Below are 16072 nucleotides of genomic sequence, written 5' to 3'. Positions count from 1 at the left end.
TTATTTATCTCACGCCCTCAAACGGGCAAATTTGCCTGTATGCGGGCGCACAATAAATTAGCGCTCCATTTGTAATCAAGCCCTATATAGGGGAAATAATTAACAAACAAAATAATTAATTAATAAAACTAATGAACAAATGTTGTATTTGTTAATTAATTTCATTTTGTCAGCAAATACATTAAACACAAGAAACCAGTGAGAATTAGTTTCCTATCTCGTGAGACTTAGAAAACACTGGCTTGTTGATCTGCTGCAACTGTGCACTTACTCTGATTTATATCACATTTCTTTCATGTAATTGGCAAGAGTCCATGAGCTAGTGACGTATGGGATATACAATCCTACCAGGAGGGGCAAAGTTTCCCAAACCTCAAAATGCCTATAAATACACCCCTCACCACACCCACAATTCAGTTTAACGAATAGCCAAGTAGTGGGGTGATAAAGAAAGGAGTAAAAAGCATCAACAAAGAAATTTGGAAATAATTGTGCTTTATACAAAGAAATCATAACCACCATAAAAAAGGGCGGGTCTCATAGACTCTTGCCAATATGAAAGAAATTAATTTATCAGGTAAGTTCTTACAAAATTATGTTTTCTTTCATGTAATTGGCAATGAGCTAGTGACGTATGGGATAGCAATACCCAAGATATGGAACTCCACAGAAGAGTCACTAGAGAGAGAGGGCCATTTTCCGCTGGAAATAATTAATCCACAACCCAAAATATAAGTTAATTCTCATAAATGTGAGGAAAAAACTTAAACATAAGCAGAGGAATCAAACTGAAACAGCTGCCTGAAAAACTTTTCTACCAAAAACTGCTTCCGAAGAAGCAAATACATCAAAACGGTAGAATTTAGTAAATGTATGCAAAGAAGACCAAGTTGCTGCTTTGCAAATTTGATCGACTGAAGCTTCATTCTTAAAAGCCCACAAAGTGGAGACTGATCTAGTAGAATGAGCTGTAATTCTTTGAGGCGAAGCCTGACCCAACTCCAAATAAGCCTGATGAATCAAAAGCTTTAACCAAGATGCCAAGGAAATGGCAGAAGCCTTCTGACCTTTCCTAGAACCAGAAAAGATAAATAGTCTAGAAGTCTTCCTGAAATCTTTAGTAGCTTCAACATAATATTTCAAAGCTCTTACCACATCCAAAGAATGCAAGGATCTCTCCAAAGAATTCTTAGGATTAGGATGCAAAGAAGGGACAACAATTTCTCTATTAAAGGGACAGTCAAGTCCAAAAAAAACTTTCATTTTTCAAATAGGTCATGTAATTTTAAACAACTTTCCAATTTACTTTTATCACCAATTTTGCTTTGTTCTCTTGGTATTCTTATTTGAAAGCTAGACCTAGGAAGGCTCATATGATAATTTCTAAGCCCTTGAAGGCCGCCTCTAATCACATGCTTTTGTATTTGCTTTTCACAGCAGGGGAGAGCAAGTTCAGGTAAACCCTATAGATAACATTGTGAGCACACCCGTGGATTGTGGCAGACACTGCACTAATTGGCTAAAATGAAAGTCAATAGATAATAAATAAAATGTCATGTGATCAGGGGGCAGTCAGAAGATGCTTAGAAACAAGTTGATCACAGAGGTAAAAAGTGTATTATTATAACTGTGTTGGTTATGCAAAACTGGGGAATGGGTAATAAAGGGATTATCTATCTTTTAAAACAACAAAAATTCTGGTGTTGACTGTCCCTTTAATGTTGTTAGAATTCACAACCTTAGGTAGAAATTTAAATGAACTCCGCAAAACTGCCTTATCCTGATGGAAAATCAGAAAAGGAGATTCACAAGAAAGAGCAGATCATTCAGAAACTCTTCTAGCAGAAGAGATGGCCAAAAGGAACAACACTTTCCAAGAAAGTAGTTTAATGTCCAGAATGCATAGGCTCAAACGGAGGAGCCTGTAAAGCCTTCAAAACCAAATTAAGATTCCAAGGAGAGATTGATTTAATGACAGGCTTAATACGGACCAAAGCCTGTACAAAACAGTGAATATCAGGAAGTATAGCAATCTTTCTGTGAAATAAAACAGAAAGAGCGGAGATTTGTCCCTTCAAGGAACTTGCAGACAAACCTTTATCCAAACCAACCTAAAGAAACTGTAAAATTCTAGGAATTCTAAAAGAATGCCAGGAGAATTTATGAGAAGAACAACATGAAATATAAGTCTTCCAAACTCGATAATAAATCTTCCTAGAAACAAATTTACGAACCTGTAACATAGTATTAATCACTGAGTCAGAGAAACCTCTATGACTAAGCACTAGGCGTTCAATTTCCATACCTTCAAATTTAATGATTTGAGATCCTGATGAAAAAACGGACCTTGAGACAGAAGGTCTGGCCTTAATGGAAGTGGCCAAGGTTAGCAACTGGACATCTGAACAAGATTTGCATACCAAAACCTGTGAGGCCATGCTGGAGCTACCAGCAACACAAACGATTGTTCCATGATGATCTTGGAAATCAATCTTGGAAGAAGAACCAGAGGCGGGAAGATATAAGCAGGTTGGTAACACCAAGGAACTACTAACGCATTCACTGCTTCCGCCTGAGGATCCCTGGACCTGGACAGGTACCTGGGTAGTTTCTTGTTTAGATGGGAAGCCATCAGATCTATTTCTGGAAGACCCCACACCTGAACAATCTGAGAAAACACATCTGGATGGAGCGACCACTCCCCGGATGTAAAGTCTGAGGGCTGAGATAATCCACTTCCCAATTGTCTATACCTGGGATATGAACCGCAGAAATTAGACAGGAGCTGGATTCCGCCCAAGCAAGTATCCGAGATACTTCTTTCATAGCTTGGGGACTGTGAGTCCCACCCTGATGATTGACATATGCCACAGTTGTGAAATTGTCTGTCTGAAAACAAATGAACGGTTCTCTCTTCAACAGAGGCCAAACCTGAAGAGCCCTGAAAATATTGATTGGTAACCTCGCCTCTTGAGATTTCCAAACCCCTTGTGCTGTCAGAGATCCCCAGGCAGCTCCCCAACCTGAAAGAATTGCATCTGTTAAGATCACAGTCCAGGTTGGACAAACAAAAGAGGCCCCTTGAACTATACGATGGTGATCTAACCACCAAGTCAGAGAGAGTCGAACATTGAGATTTAAGGATATTAATTGTGATATCTTTATATAATCCCTGCACCATTGATTCAGCATACAAAGCTGGAGAGGTCTCATATGAAAACGAGCAAAGGGGATCGCGTCTGATGCTCTAGTCATGAGACCTAAAACTTCCATGCACATAGCTACTGAAGGCAATGATTGAGACTGAAGGTTCCGACAAGCTGAAACCAATTTTAACCGTCTCTTGTCTGTTAGAGACAGAGTCATGGACACTGAATCTATCTGGAAACCTAAAAAGGTGACCCTTGTCTGAGGAATCAAAGAACTTTTTGGTAAATTGATCCTCCAACCATGCCTTTGGAGAAACAACACTAGTTGATTTGTGTGAGATTCTGCAGAATGTAAAGACTGAGCTAGTACCAAGATATCATCCAAATAAGGAAACACAGCAATACCCCATTTTCTGATTACAGAGAGTAGGGCACCGAGAACCTTTGAAAAGATTCTTGGAGCTGTCGCTAGGCAAAATGGAAGAGCAACAAATTGGTAATGCTTGTCTAGAAAAGAGAATCTCAGAAACTGATAGTGGTCTGGATGAATCTAAATATGAAGATATGCATCCTGTAAGTCTATTGTGGACAAATAATGCCCTTGCTGAACAAAAGGCAGAATAGTCCTTATATTCACCATTTTGAAAGTTGGCACTCTTACATAACGATTCAAAATTTTCAGATCCACAACTGGCCTGAATGAATTTTCTTTCTTTGGGACAATGAATAGATTTGAATAAAACCCCAGACCCTGTTCTTGAAACATAACTGGTATGATTACCCCTGAATGCTCCAGGTCTGAAACACACTTCAGAAAAGCCTGAGCCTTTACTGGATCTGCTGGAATGCGTGAGAAGAAATCTTCTCACAGGAGGTCTTATTCTGAATCCTATTCGATACCCTTGAGAGACAATACTCTGAATCCATTGATTTTGGACAGAATCTGCCCAAATGTCTTGGAAGAATCTTAATCTGCCCCCTACCAGCTGAGCTGGAATGAGGGCCGTACCTTCATGCAGACTTAGGGGCTGGCTTTGGTTTCAAAAATGGTTTGGATTTACTCCAACTTGAAGAAGGTTTCCAAATGGAACCAGATTCTTTGGAGGAAGGATTAGGTTTCTGTTCCTTATTTTGACGAAAGGAACGAAAACGATTAGAAGCTTTAGATTTACCCTTAGGTCTTACCTTGGAAAGAAAGAGAGAGTAATCTAGACTTAGTTATCATGTCAGCATTCCAATATTTGAGCCACAAAACTCTTCTAGCTAAAATAGCTAAAGACATAGATTTAACATCAATTTTGATGATATCAAAAATGGCATCACAGATAAAATGATTAGCATGTTGAATCAAGCGAACAATGCTAGACAAATCAGGATCCATTTCCTGTTGCGCTAAACTTTCCAACTAAAAAGTCGATGCAGCTGCAACATCAGCTATAGAAATGGCAGGCCCGAGAAGATAGCCAAAATATAAATAAGCTTTCCTTAGATAAGATTCAAGTTTCCTATCTAAAGGGTCTTTAAAAGAAGTACTATCTTCCATAGGAATAGTAGTACGTTTAGCAAGAGTAGAAATAGCCCCATCAACTTTGGGGATCTTTTCCCAAAACTCCAATCTAACTGCTGGCAAAGGATACGATTTTTTAAACCTTGAAGAAGGAATAAAAGAAGTACCAGGCCTATTCCATTCCTTAGAAATCATATCAGAAATAGCATCAGGAACTGGAAAAACCTCTGGAGTAACCACAGGAGGTTTATAAACAGAATTTAAACGTTTACTAGTTTTAATATCAAGAGGACTAGTTTCCTCAGTATCCAATGTAATCAACACCTCTTTTAACAAGGAACGAATATATTCCATTTTAAATAAATAAGTAGATTTGTCAGTGTCAATATCTGAGGAAGGATCTTCTGAATCAGATAGATCCTCATCAGAGGAGGATAATTCTGTATGTTGTCGGTCATTTTCATCAACTTTATGAGAAGTTTTAAAAGACCTTTTATGTTTATTAGAAGGCGGGATGGCAGACAAAGCTTTCTGAATCGCATCAGCAACAAAATTTTTTTTTATATTCACAGGTATATCATGTACATTAGATGTTGAAGGAACAACAGGCATTGTACTATTACTGATGGACACATTCTCTGCATGTAAAAGCTTATCATGACAACTATTACATACCACAGCTGGAGGTATGATCTCCACAAATTTACAACAAATGCACTTAGCTTTGGTAGAACTGCTATCAGGCAGCAGGGTTCCAACAGTGGTTTCTGAGACAGGATCAGATTGAGACATCTTGCAAAATGTAAGAGAAAAAACAACATATCCCTCTGAAATAGAAAAAGGCAAGAGGCATATACGGATGGGGTTTTAAATAATGAAATTATTTGGCGCCAAGTATGACACACAACACAAACTGAATTTTTTTTGGCGCTAACAACATCCGTAAAATGACACACTTGCGCCATTGTAGACGCAACCTTGTGCAAGGAACTCGGCGTCAACTAAGACGCCAGAAATTACAAATTTGCGTCATCGGACGTACCGTTGCGCCAAAAAAATTCTCGCGCCAAGAATGACGCAATAAACTTTGGCATTTTGCGCCCTCGCGAGCCTAATTTTGCCCGTGAAATTTAATGAAAAAGCAGTCAATTGAAAAAAGACTATACCCCAGGTAAGAAAAATATTTTCCTAAATATGTTTTTTCCCCAAATATGAAACTGATAGTCTGCAAAAGGAAATATACATAAACCTGACTCCATGCAAATATAAGTACAATACATATATTTAGAACTTTATATTAATGCATAAAGTACCAAACCATAGCTGAGAGTGTCTTAAAGGAACAGTCTACACCAGAATTTTTATTGTTTAAAAAGATAGATAATCTCTTTATTACTCATTCCCCAGTTTTGCATAACCAGCACTGTTACATTAATATATGTTTTACCTCTTTGATTAGCTTGTAGCTAAGCCTCTGCAGACTGCCCCCTTATCTCAGTGCTTTTGACAGACATACAGGTTAGCCAATCAGTGCAGACTCCTAAATAACTCTACGGGATTGAGCACAATGTTATCTATATCACACACAAGAACTAGTACTGTCTAACTGAAAAACGTTCAAAATGCTCTGAGCTAGGAGGCGGTTTTCAACAGTTTAGAAATCAGTTTGAGTCTACCTAGGTTTAGCTTTCAAAAATACCACAAAGGGAATAAAGCAAATTTAATAATAAAACTAGAGAAAGGGTAGGGAAAAGGGAGGCTAGTAAAGCCAAATTAATAAATCTATACCTAGGACTGTGTGGCAAAGCCCCGGTGTAAATAAAACCTTATATGAAGGTAAAAATAGCCAATGTGCAGACCCTTTAAATATTTAGATAATCAATTAGAAAAAGGGAGATACTACAGCAACCGCAATTAGATTGCTGTAATGTATAGACAGGGATTGCAGCACATATTTTTTATTATAATTTAAATTCGCTTCGTAAATTCTAAAGCTCCGCTAAAATAGCGGTGTGTGTAGATATATACTCACTCCCCACATTCACAGGTGCCACCCAGCGCCGAAGTTGAATAGAAAGTTACCACTAAATTAAGGAACACATGAATCGATGAGTCAAGAAGCGTAATTGGATCAATGCACATGCACAGATTGGCTGTGCTGTTTTATTTTAGTACACACAGATTAAACCAGAAAAGCAAACAAAATTTAACTAATTAAGATTGACAACACCTCCACTAGTGTTGTCAAACAAAATTTAACTAATTAAGATTGACAACACCTCCACTAGTGGAGGTGTTGTCAATCTTAATTAGTTAAATTTTGTTTGCTTTTCTGGTTTAATCTGTGTGTACTAAAATAAAACAGCACAGCCAATCTGTGCATGTGCATTGATCCAATTACGCTTCTTGACTCATCGATTCATGTGTTCCTTAATTTAGTGGTAACTTTCTATTCAACTTCGGCGCTGGGTGGCACCTGTGAATGTGGGGAGTGAGTATATATCTACACACACCGCTATTTTAGCGGAGCTTTAGAATTTACGAAGCGAATTTAAATTATAATAAAAAATATGTGCTGCAATCCCTGTCTATACATTACAGCAATCTAATTGCGGTTGCTGTAGTATCTCCCTTTTTCTAATTGATTATCTTAATAATAAAACTAAATTGGAAAGTTGTTTAAAATTGCATGCTCTATCTGAATCAGGAAAGTTTAATTTTGACTAGACTGTCCCTTTAAGTAATAAAAAACATACTTACCGAAAGACACCCATCCACATATAGCAGATAGCCAAGCCAGTACTGAAACAGTTATCAGTAGAGGTAATGGAATATGAGAGTATATCGTCAATCTGAATAAGGGAAGTAGGAGATGAATCTCCACGACCGATAACAGAGAACCTATGAAATAGATCTCACGCGAGGAAAACCATTGCATTCAATAGGTGATACTCCCTTCACATCCCTCTGTCATTCACTGTACTCTGAGAGGAATCAGGCTTCAAAATGCTGAGAAGCGCATATCAACGTAGAAATCTAGCACAAACTTACTTCACCACCTCCATAGGAGGCAAAGTTTGTAAAACTGAATTGTGGGTGTGGTGAGGGGTGTATTATAGGCATTTTGAGGTTTGCAAAACTTTGCCCCTCCTGGTAGGATTGTATATCCCATAGTTCACTAGCTCATGGACTCTTGCCAATTACATTAAAGAAATGTGATATAAATCAGAGTAAGTGCACAGTTGCAGCAGATCATTTAGATAAATATGTTATAAATCAGAGTAAGTGCACAGTTGCAGCAGATCAACAAGCCAGTGTTTTCTAAGTCTCACGAGATAGGAAACTAATTCTCACTGGTTTCTTGTGTTTAATGTATTTGCTGACAAAATGAAATTAATTAACAAATACAACATTTGTTCATTAGTTTTATTAATTAATTATTTTGTTTGTTAATTATTTCCCCTATATAGGGCTTGATTACAAATGGAGCGCTAATTTATTGTGCGCCCGCATACAGGCAAATTTGCCCGTTTGAGGGCGTGAGATAAATAACCAGCCATTACAAGAGCAGATTTCTGGTTTATTTTCTAAAAGTGCCCCAAATTCCCCACAAAATAGAGGGTATTTTATTTTTTTCATAAAAAAATACTGCAAGAGGCAGTATTTTGGGGGTAAAGTTGGCGGGAGTGGGGTGTTCGCAATGTAAAGGCACTTTTCAGTGCTGTTTTTTTTTCTGTCTATAGGAAAGGTGTGTTCCCAGTAAATATATACAGTATGTATATACACATATAAACACATACATATATATAGTCATATATATTTAAAAATTGATGCCCATCGCTGCGCTACTTACCCCCTTCACTGCGCTTAGGTTATTTGCCATGTATGATGGCATCAGAACGAGGCTCCCATTGGACCGCATTGCCCCTAACTTGTAATACGAGCTGGTATTACTCAGTTGAGCGCAAATATCACTTTAGCTTATGCAATATTTTGCAATTAACTCGTAATCTGGCCCATAATAGACGGATAATTAATCAATGAATGAAGAGGATAAATAATGTATTTATTCATTCAGTTTGTTTAGTTGATGAGCACATTTTTGTAATGTATTTATATACACTGCAATGCTGATTATATTGTCAGTATTTTTTTATATAATAAATTGATATTCTACATATTTGTACTTTACATAGTAGTATTTTGTCCAGTGACAACAGAAAAGCTCTTGTGCATTCCATAGAATTTAAAATCCTGACCATCCTTCATGCTGCACAGTGATTGGCTGATTAGTGCAGGAGAGCTTATTTATATCTGCCTCTAATTGGCTACAGTAAAGCAGATATAATAGCAATCACAAGCCTTTTCAATAGGTGTGTCCTTGGAATGCAAAGCAGTGCATATTTTGCTAACAAATTTACAACTTGAAAAGCTTTTGCATCATTTTGTTGGTATGCAGCTCTTTTGCAATACAGGAATTCATTTCTGATGCATATAAAAAAAATGACTTTAATGTCCATTTAAGTTTGTATTATTTAAATCAGTGAGGGCCAATTTCCTAACACACAGGGCCACATGTCAATATTTTAGAATTCTTAAGGGCTGCATATTAATTTATAGATATTAAACAAAAAAATAATATATTTCCTAAAAATGTCAAGTGCCACTGGGAGAGATTTAAGCAATGCAGTGCGGGGCACCCTCTATTTGCTGTTCTCCCTTCAGAGGTTTATCCAGAGGTATCTGAAGCGCATCTATTTAGTTTCACGTTTTCCTGGGTTGACAAAAATGCCAAATATTCACAGTTCTACTTGGGCCACAAAAGCCAGTGCAGAGGGCCACATGTGACCACCCCTGATTTAAATGATAGATCTCCATAGTCTATACATTTTTTGTACAAATTGCAGCATTGTAAGTTTGGTTATTTCAGGGAGATACCAGTGCTCTTTTTGTAGGAGGACAAGAGGGCACCAGGAGTAGATCAGATAAGGACTTTTTCCCCCATCAGCCACTGGGCTGTGCAGATCCAGCGTTGGAGAAACAACTTGTCTTTCACTAAACCCTGTAACATCTCTGTAGCTGCTAAATGTTGCACTGTTCTTGCTTTTTTGTCTTCTTGCTCCAACTTCTTGTGCCTCAGTTCCTACAGTCCCAGTGCGCCATTAAAACAAGGTCTGATCTGATGTTTGTCACAAAATAATCCCAGTTATTTGCTCATAATCACTTTGGTTTGCAGAGTCTGTGGCTGTCAGGAGTTTCATATCATCCGCACGGCTCATGTTGTTTTGCAACTTTTTCATTAAGTCAGTGAAGCTGGGTCTCTCCGAAGGGTCCCACCGCCAGCAGATCCTCATTACTTCATACCTGGGGAGGAACAGAGGCCGGTGTGAGTACACAGAACAGGAAAGAACAGGAGGAATGGAGTATCAGTTAGGTTCCATTCAAGCTTATGCTGTTTCAATCAATATTGCAAATTACATTATTATTTATTTCATGTGTGCATTATTAACCCTAGCCAATGATGTGTTTAACCCCCACACAGATTAAACACATAGGTAAAGTGTAGTCCCTGTGGAAGACTTCTGATGAGTCAATCAGGTCGTGGTCCCATGTACTGGATAATGATTGGAAGTTTCTTGAAACCTGTAATGATTGCAGCACTCAAGCAAGTATTTACCTATATGCTTAGCCCATTTGTGGGGTTAACCCCTTCTTGACTGTACTTATTTGTAAACAAATAAGTAAAAAATTTAAATTATGTACAATCGCGTTATTTCAATGATGGGATCTGGTCTGGGGGGAGTGCTTATGACGCTTGGCACGCCCTCCAGCCCGCAATCTCAGTTAGAAAACCTGCAGAGGCTTCAGGGCAGCAGAACGGCTAGGACGTTTTATGCCGTCCTAACGGTGCTAAAGCTCAGTGCGATTACGACGGCATGGAACGTCCTAACGGCGGGAAGGGGTTTAACACATAGCCAGGGTCAATAATGCAAAAATAATATGCTCTTATGAATTAGATGTAGTTTTATGCACCAGAATGTCCCTTTAATTGCTCATAAAGATGATTCCCACATCCCTATTGGTGAGCAATGACGCTCCAACAACAGGAAAACAAAAACTAGCTTTATTCTGGACAGGAACCTTTTCTATAAACTAATACCGTAACCTTTTATTGTAGCCTATTTAAATGCAACAAAGAAAGCACAAATTCTGAATATTTTGATGTGGTTTATTTGCACTAAATAATTGAATGTTGCTATTAAAGGGATATGAAACCCAAAAATGTTCTGTTGTGATTCAGAGAGAGCATACGATTTTAATCAAGTCTCCTATTTACTTCTATGATCAAATTTGCTTTGTTCCCATGATATTCTGTATTGAAGAGATACCTAGGTAGTCATCTGGAGCACTATATGACAGGAAATAGTGCTGCCATATAGTGCTCTTGTAAATGGTTAACATGCTTGCAAAACTGCTGCCATATAGTGCTCCAGAAATGGGCCGGCTCCTAAGCATACGTCCCTGCTTTTAAAAAAAGATACCAAGAGAACGATGAAAAATTGATATCAGAAGTAAAAGAAAACATTTTTAAAATCGCATGCTCTATCTGAATCGTAAAATAAACCTTTTCGGTTTCATGTCCCTTTAATTAACATTAAATGTTCCTTTAAGTGTAAAATAACTGAAATTCTCGGGGGGGGGGGGGGAGATAGAGAGGAGGGGAGAGAGAGCTCAAAAGAGGGAGGAGAGAGAGAGCAGAAGAGGGGAGATAGAGAGAGGGAGAGAGAGACGGCAAAAGAGAGAGGGAGAGAGAGAGACAGCAAAAGAGAGAGGGGGAGAGAGACAGTAAAAGAGAGAGGGGGAGAGAGACAGCAAAAGAGAGGGGGGGAGAGAGACAGTAAAAGAGAGAGGGGGAGAGAGACAGTAAAAGAGGGGGGAGAGACAGCAAAAGAGAGGGGGGGAGAGAGACAGCAAAAGAGAGAGGGGGAGAGAGACAGCAAAAGAGAGGGGGGAGAGAGACAGCAAAAGAGAGGGGGGAGAGAGACAGCAAAAGAGAGGGGGGGAGAGAGAGAGTAAAAGAGAGAGGGGGGGGAGAGAGACAGCAAAAGAGAGGGGGGAGAGAGACAGCAAAAGAGAGAGGGGGAGAGAGACAGCAAAAGAGAGGGGGGGAGAAAGACAGCAAAAGAGAGGGGGGAGAGAGACAGCAAAAGAGAGGGGGGGAGAGAGACAGCAAAAGAGGGGGGGGGGAGAGAGCGCAAAAGAGAGGGGGGGAGAGAGACAGCAAAAGAGGGGGGGGGAGAGAGCGCAAAAGAGGGGTGAGAGAGAGCGCAAAAGAGGGGGGAGAGAGAGCGCAAAAGAGGGGGGAGAGAGAGCGCAAAAGAGAGGGGGGAGAGAGAGCGCAAAAGAGAGGGGGGAGAGAGAGCGCAAAAGAAAGGGGGGAGAGAGAGCGCAAAAGAGGGGGGAGAGAGAGCGCAAAAGAGAGGGGGGAGAGAGCGCAAAAGAGGGGGGAGAGAGAGAGTTCAAAAGAGAGGGGGGAGAGAACTCAAAAGAGAGGGGGGAGAGAGAGAGAGCAAAAGAGAGGGGGGAGACTAGTTTATATTTAAAATGACGAGGGAGTAGCTGGCCAAATGCAAACTATATATCACTTTTATAAGATTTTATTAAGAGCTGCACAACTCACAACATCATAACAAACTATATATCAAATAACCGTTTTTTCTTAACAGTGTTTGATCTTTGAAAAAAAAATAAAAAAAATGAACACATGGTCATATGAATGTGTTAATTATGCCTGGCCTGGTCTGATATTATTAGCTAAGTAAAGAAAAAACTGCACTCAAACACATTAGTTGGTTCGGCAGATGTTTGAAATTTATTCTGCACATAAATTATGTAACAGCCTCCATCCTAATGTGATGCCATAGAAAAAAAGACTAAAGCAAATGCGCTGAATTTATTAATTAATGCTTTGGCGTCATCTAGTGGACACATCACATTACTGCAGACACTGCATGATTTTATCCTATCAGTTGCCAGCAGATATCCTATTATATAAAAGGCCAAGTGTGTTTGTCCGAAGTAGTCATGCGCAGTAGAGACAACACAAGGACAAACACACCTGGCCTTACCTGACATGCTGTTGCTGTGAAAGTGGGCGTGGCCGGATGGGAGTGTGGGCATGGCCAGGTGGGAGCATGGGCATGGCCGGGGGGCGTGGTCGGGCACGGTCAGCACGAGAGAGAGGGGAGAGAAATAGAAAGAGAGGGGGAGAGACAAAAAGAGATAGGAAAGAGCTAAAGAGGGGGAAGTGCAGAAGAGAGGTGAAAGTGCAATAGAGAGGGGGGAGAGAGAGAAAAAGAGAGGAGGGAGAGAGAGAAAAAGAGAGGGGGGGGGAGAGAGAAAAAGAGAGGGGGGAGAGAGCGAGAAAAAGAGAGTGGAAGAGAGAGCAATAGAGAGGGGGAGAGAGAGAGAGAGAGAGAGCAAAAGAGAGGGATGGAGAGAGACAGAGCAAAAGAGAGGGGGGAGAGAGCAAAAGAGAGGGATGGAGAGAGAGAGCAAACAAAAAGGAGAGAGAGACAGAGCAAAAGAGAGGGGGGAGAGAGCGCAAAAGAGAAGGGGGGAGAGAGAGAGCAAAATAGAGGGGAGAGAGCGCAAAAAAGAGAGGGGGGAAGAGAGCGCAAAAAAGAGAGGGGGAGAGAGAGAGCGCAAAAGAGGGTGACAGAGAGTGCAAAAGAGAGAGAGAACGCAAAAGAGAGGGGGGAGAGAGCGCAAAAGAGAGGGGGGAGAGAGCGCAAAAGAGAGGGGGGGAGAGAGAGCGCAAAAGAGAGGGGGGAGAGAGAGCGCAAAAGAGAGGGGGGAGAGAGAGCGCAAAAGAGAGGGGGAGAGAGAGCGCAAAAGAGAGGGGGAGAGAGAGAGAAAAAGAGAGGGGAGAGAGGGAGGGGGGAGAGAGAGAGAAAAAATAGAGGGGGAGAGAAAAAGAGGGGGGAGAGAAAACGAGAGGGAGGAGAGAGAGAGAAAAAGAAAGAGGGGAAGAGAGAGCAATAGAGAGGGGGAGAGAGAGAGCAAAAGAGAGGGGGAGAGAGAGCAAAAGAGAGGGATGGAGAGAAAGAACAAAAGAGAGGGATAGATAGAGAGAGCAAACAAAAAGGAGAGAGAGAGAGAGACAGAGCAAAAGAGAGGGGGAGAGAGAGGGAGCAAAAGCAAAAGAGAGGGGGAGAGAGGGCGCAAAAGAGAGGGGGGAGAGAGAGCGCAAAAGAGAGGGGGGAGAGAGCGCAAAAGAGAGGGGGGAGAGAGAGCGCAAAAGAGAGGGGGGAGAGAGAGCGCAAAAGAGAGGGGGAGAGAGAGAGCAAAAGAGAAGGATGGAGAGAGACAGAGCAAAAGAGAGGGGGAGAGAGAGAGCAAAAGAGAGGGGGAGAGAGAGAGCAAAAGAGAGTGGGGAGAGAGAGCGCAAAAGAGAGGGGGGAGAGAGAGCGCAAAAGAGAGGGGGGAGAGAGAGCGCAAAAGAGGGGGGAGACAGAGCGCAAAAGAGAGGGGGGGGAGAGAGAGAGAGCGCAAAAGAGAGGGGGGGAGAGAGAGAGAGCGCAAAAGAGAGGGGGGGGAGAGAGAGAGCGCAAAAGAGGGGGGGAGAGAGAGCGCAAAAGAAAGGGGGAGAGAGAGAGCGCAAAAGAGGGGGGGGAGCGCAAAAGAGGGGGGGAGAGAGAGCGCAAAAGAGGGGGGGAGAGAGAGCGCAAAAGAGAGGGGGGGAGAGAGAGCGCAAAAGAAAGGGGGAGAGAGAGCGCAAAAGAGAGGGGGAGAGAGAGCGCAAAAGAGAGGGGGAGAGAGAGCGCAAAAGAGAGGGGGAGAGAGAGCGCAAAAGAGAGAGGGGGAGAGAGCGCAAAAGAGAGAGGGGGAGAGAGCGCAAAAGAGAGGGGGGAGAGAGAGAGCGCAAAAGAGAGGGGAGAGAGAGAGAGCGCAAAAGAGAGGAGGGAGAGAGAGAGCGCAAAAGAGGGGGGAGAGAGAGAGCACAAAAGAGAGGGGGGGGAGAGAGAGAGCACAAAAGAAAGGGGGAGAGAGAGAGCGCAAAAGAGAGGGGGGAGAGAGAGCGCAAAAGAAAGGGGGGAGAGAGCGCAAAAGAGGGTGGAGAGAGAGCGCAAAAGAGAGGGGAGAGAGAGAGCAAAAGAGAAGGATGGAGAGAGACAGAGCAAAAGAGAGGGGGAGAGAGGGGAGAGAGAGAGCAAAAGAGAGGGATGGAGAGAGAGAGCAAACAAAAAGGAGAGACAGAGCAAAAGAGAGGGGGGGAGAGAGAGAGCGCAAAAGAGAGGGGGGGAGAGAGCGCAAAAGAGAGGGGGAGAGAGAGCGCACAAAAGAGGGGGAGAGAGAGTACAAAAGAGAGGGGGAGAGAGAGAGCGTAAAAGAGAGGAGGGGGAGAGAGAGCGTAAAAGAGAGGAGGGGGAGAGAGAGCGCAAAAGAGAGGGGAGAGAGAGCAAAAGAGAGGGGGGAGAGAGGGAGCAAAAGAGGGGGGGAGAGAGGGAGCAAAAGAGGGGGGGAGAGAGGGAGCAAAAGAGAGGGGGAGAGAGGGAGCAAAAGAGAGGGGGGAGAGAGCGCAAAAGAGAGGGGGGAGAGAGAGCGCAAAAGAGAGGGGGAGAGAGCGTAAAAGAGAGGAGGGGGAGAGAGAGCGCAAAAGAGAGGGGAGAGAGAGCAAAAGAGGGGGGGAGAGAGGGAGCAAAAGAGGGGGGGAGAGAGGGAGCAAAAGAGAGGAGGAGAGAGGGAGCAAAAGAGAGGGGGGAGAGAGCGCAAAAGAGGGGGTGAGAGAGAGCGCAAAAGAGAGGGGGAGAGAGAGCGCGCAAAAGAGAGGGGGATAGAGAGAGCGCAAAAGAGATGGGGAGAGAGAGAGTGCAAAAGAGAGGGGGAGAGAGAGAGTGCAAAAGAGAGGGGGAGAGAGAGAGCGCAAAAGAGAGGGGGGAGAGAGGGAGCAAAAGAGGGGGGGGAGAGAGGGAGCAAAAGAGAGGGGGAGAGAGGGAGCAAAAGAGAGGGGGGAGAGAGCGCAAAAGAGAGGGGGGAGAGAGAGCGCAAAAGAGAGGGGGAGAGAGCGTAAAAGAGAGGAGGGGGAGAGAGAGCGCAAAAGAGAGGGGAGAGAGGGAGCAAAAGAGGGGGGGAGAGAGGGAGCAAAAGAGGGGGGGATAGAGGGAGCAAAAGAGAGGGGGACAGAGGGAGCAAAAGAGAGGGGGGAGAGAGCGCAAAAGAGGGGGTGAGAGAGCGCGCAAAAGAGGGGGGGAGAGAGAGCGCGCAAAAGAGAGGGGGAGAGAGAGCGCGCAAAAGAGAGGGGGAGAGAGTGCAAAAGAGAGGGGGAGAGAGAGAGCGCAAAAGAGAGGGGGAGAGAGCGCAAAAGAGAGGGGGAGAGAGCGCAAAAGAGAGGGGGGAGAGAGAGCGCAAAATA

At 42.6% G+C, this 16072-nt stretch overlaps 1 protein-coding gene across 4 annotated transcripts in view; it reads right to left on the bottom strand.

Annotated features, from left to right (window-relative positions):
* Positions 1 to 8701: 8701 nt before the first annotated feature.
* The window catches only part of LOC128638317 (tyrosine-protein kinase STYK1), a 66196-nt gene continuing 58825 nt past the window's right edge, over positions 8702 to 16072 (bottom strand). For all 4 annotated transcript variants that reach the window (XM_053690202.1, XM_053690205.1, XM_053690203.1 and 1 more), the window contains one exon: positions 8702 to 10020. In XM_053690202.1, the coding sequence (XP_053546177.1) occupies positions 9846 to 10020 (175 nt within the window). In that variant the 3' untranslated portion in view covers positions 8702 to 9845. The remainder of the gene's footprint in view (positions 10021 to 16072) is intronic.

This window comes from Bombina bombina, chromosome 8 (genome assembly GCF_027579735.1).
Source record: "Bombina bombina isolate aBomBom1 chromosome 8, aBomBom1.pri, whole genome shotgun sequence".
Taxonomy (NCBI): Eukaryota; Metazoa; Chordata; class Amphibia; order Anura; family Bombinatoridae; genus Bombina; species Bombina bombina.
This window is presented reverse-complemented; position numbering and strand designations above follow the sequence as displayed.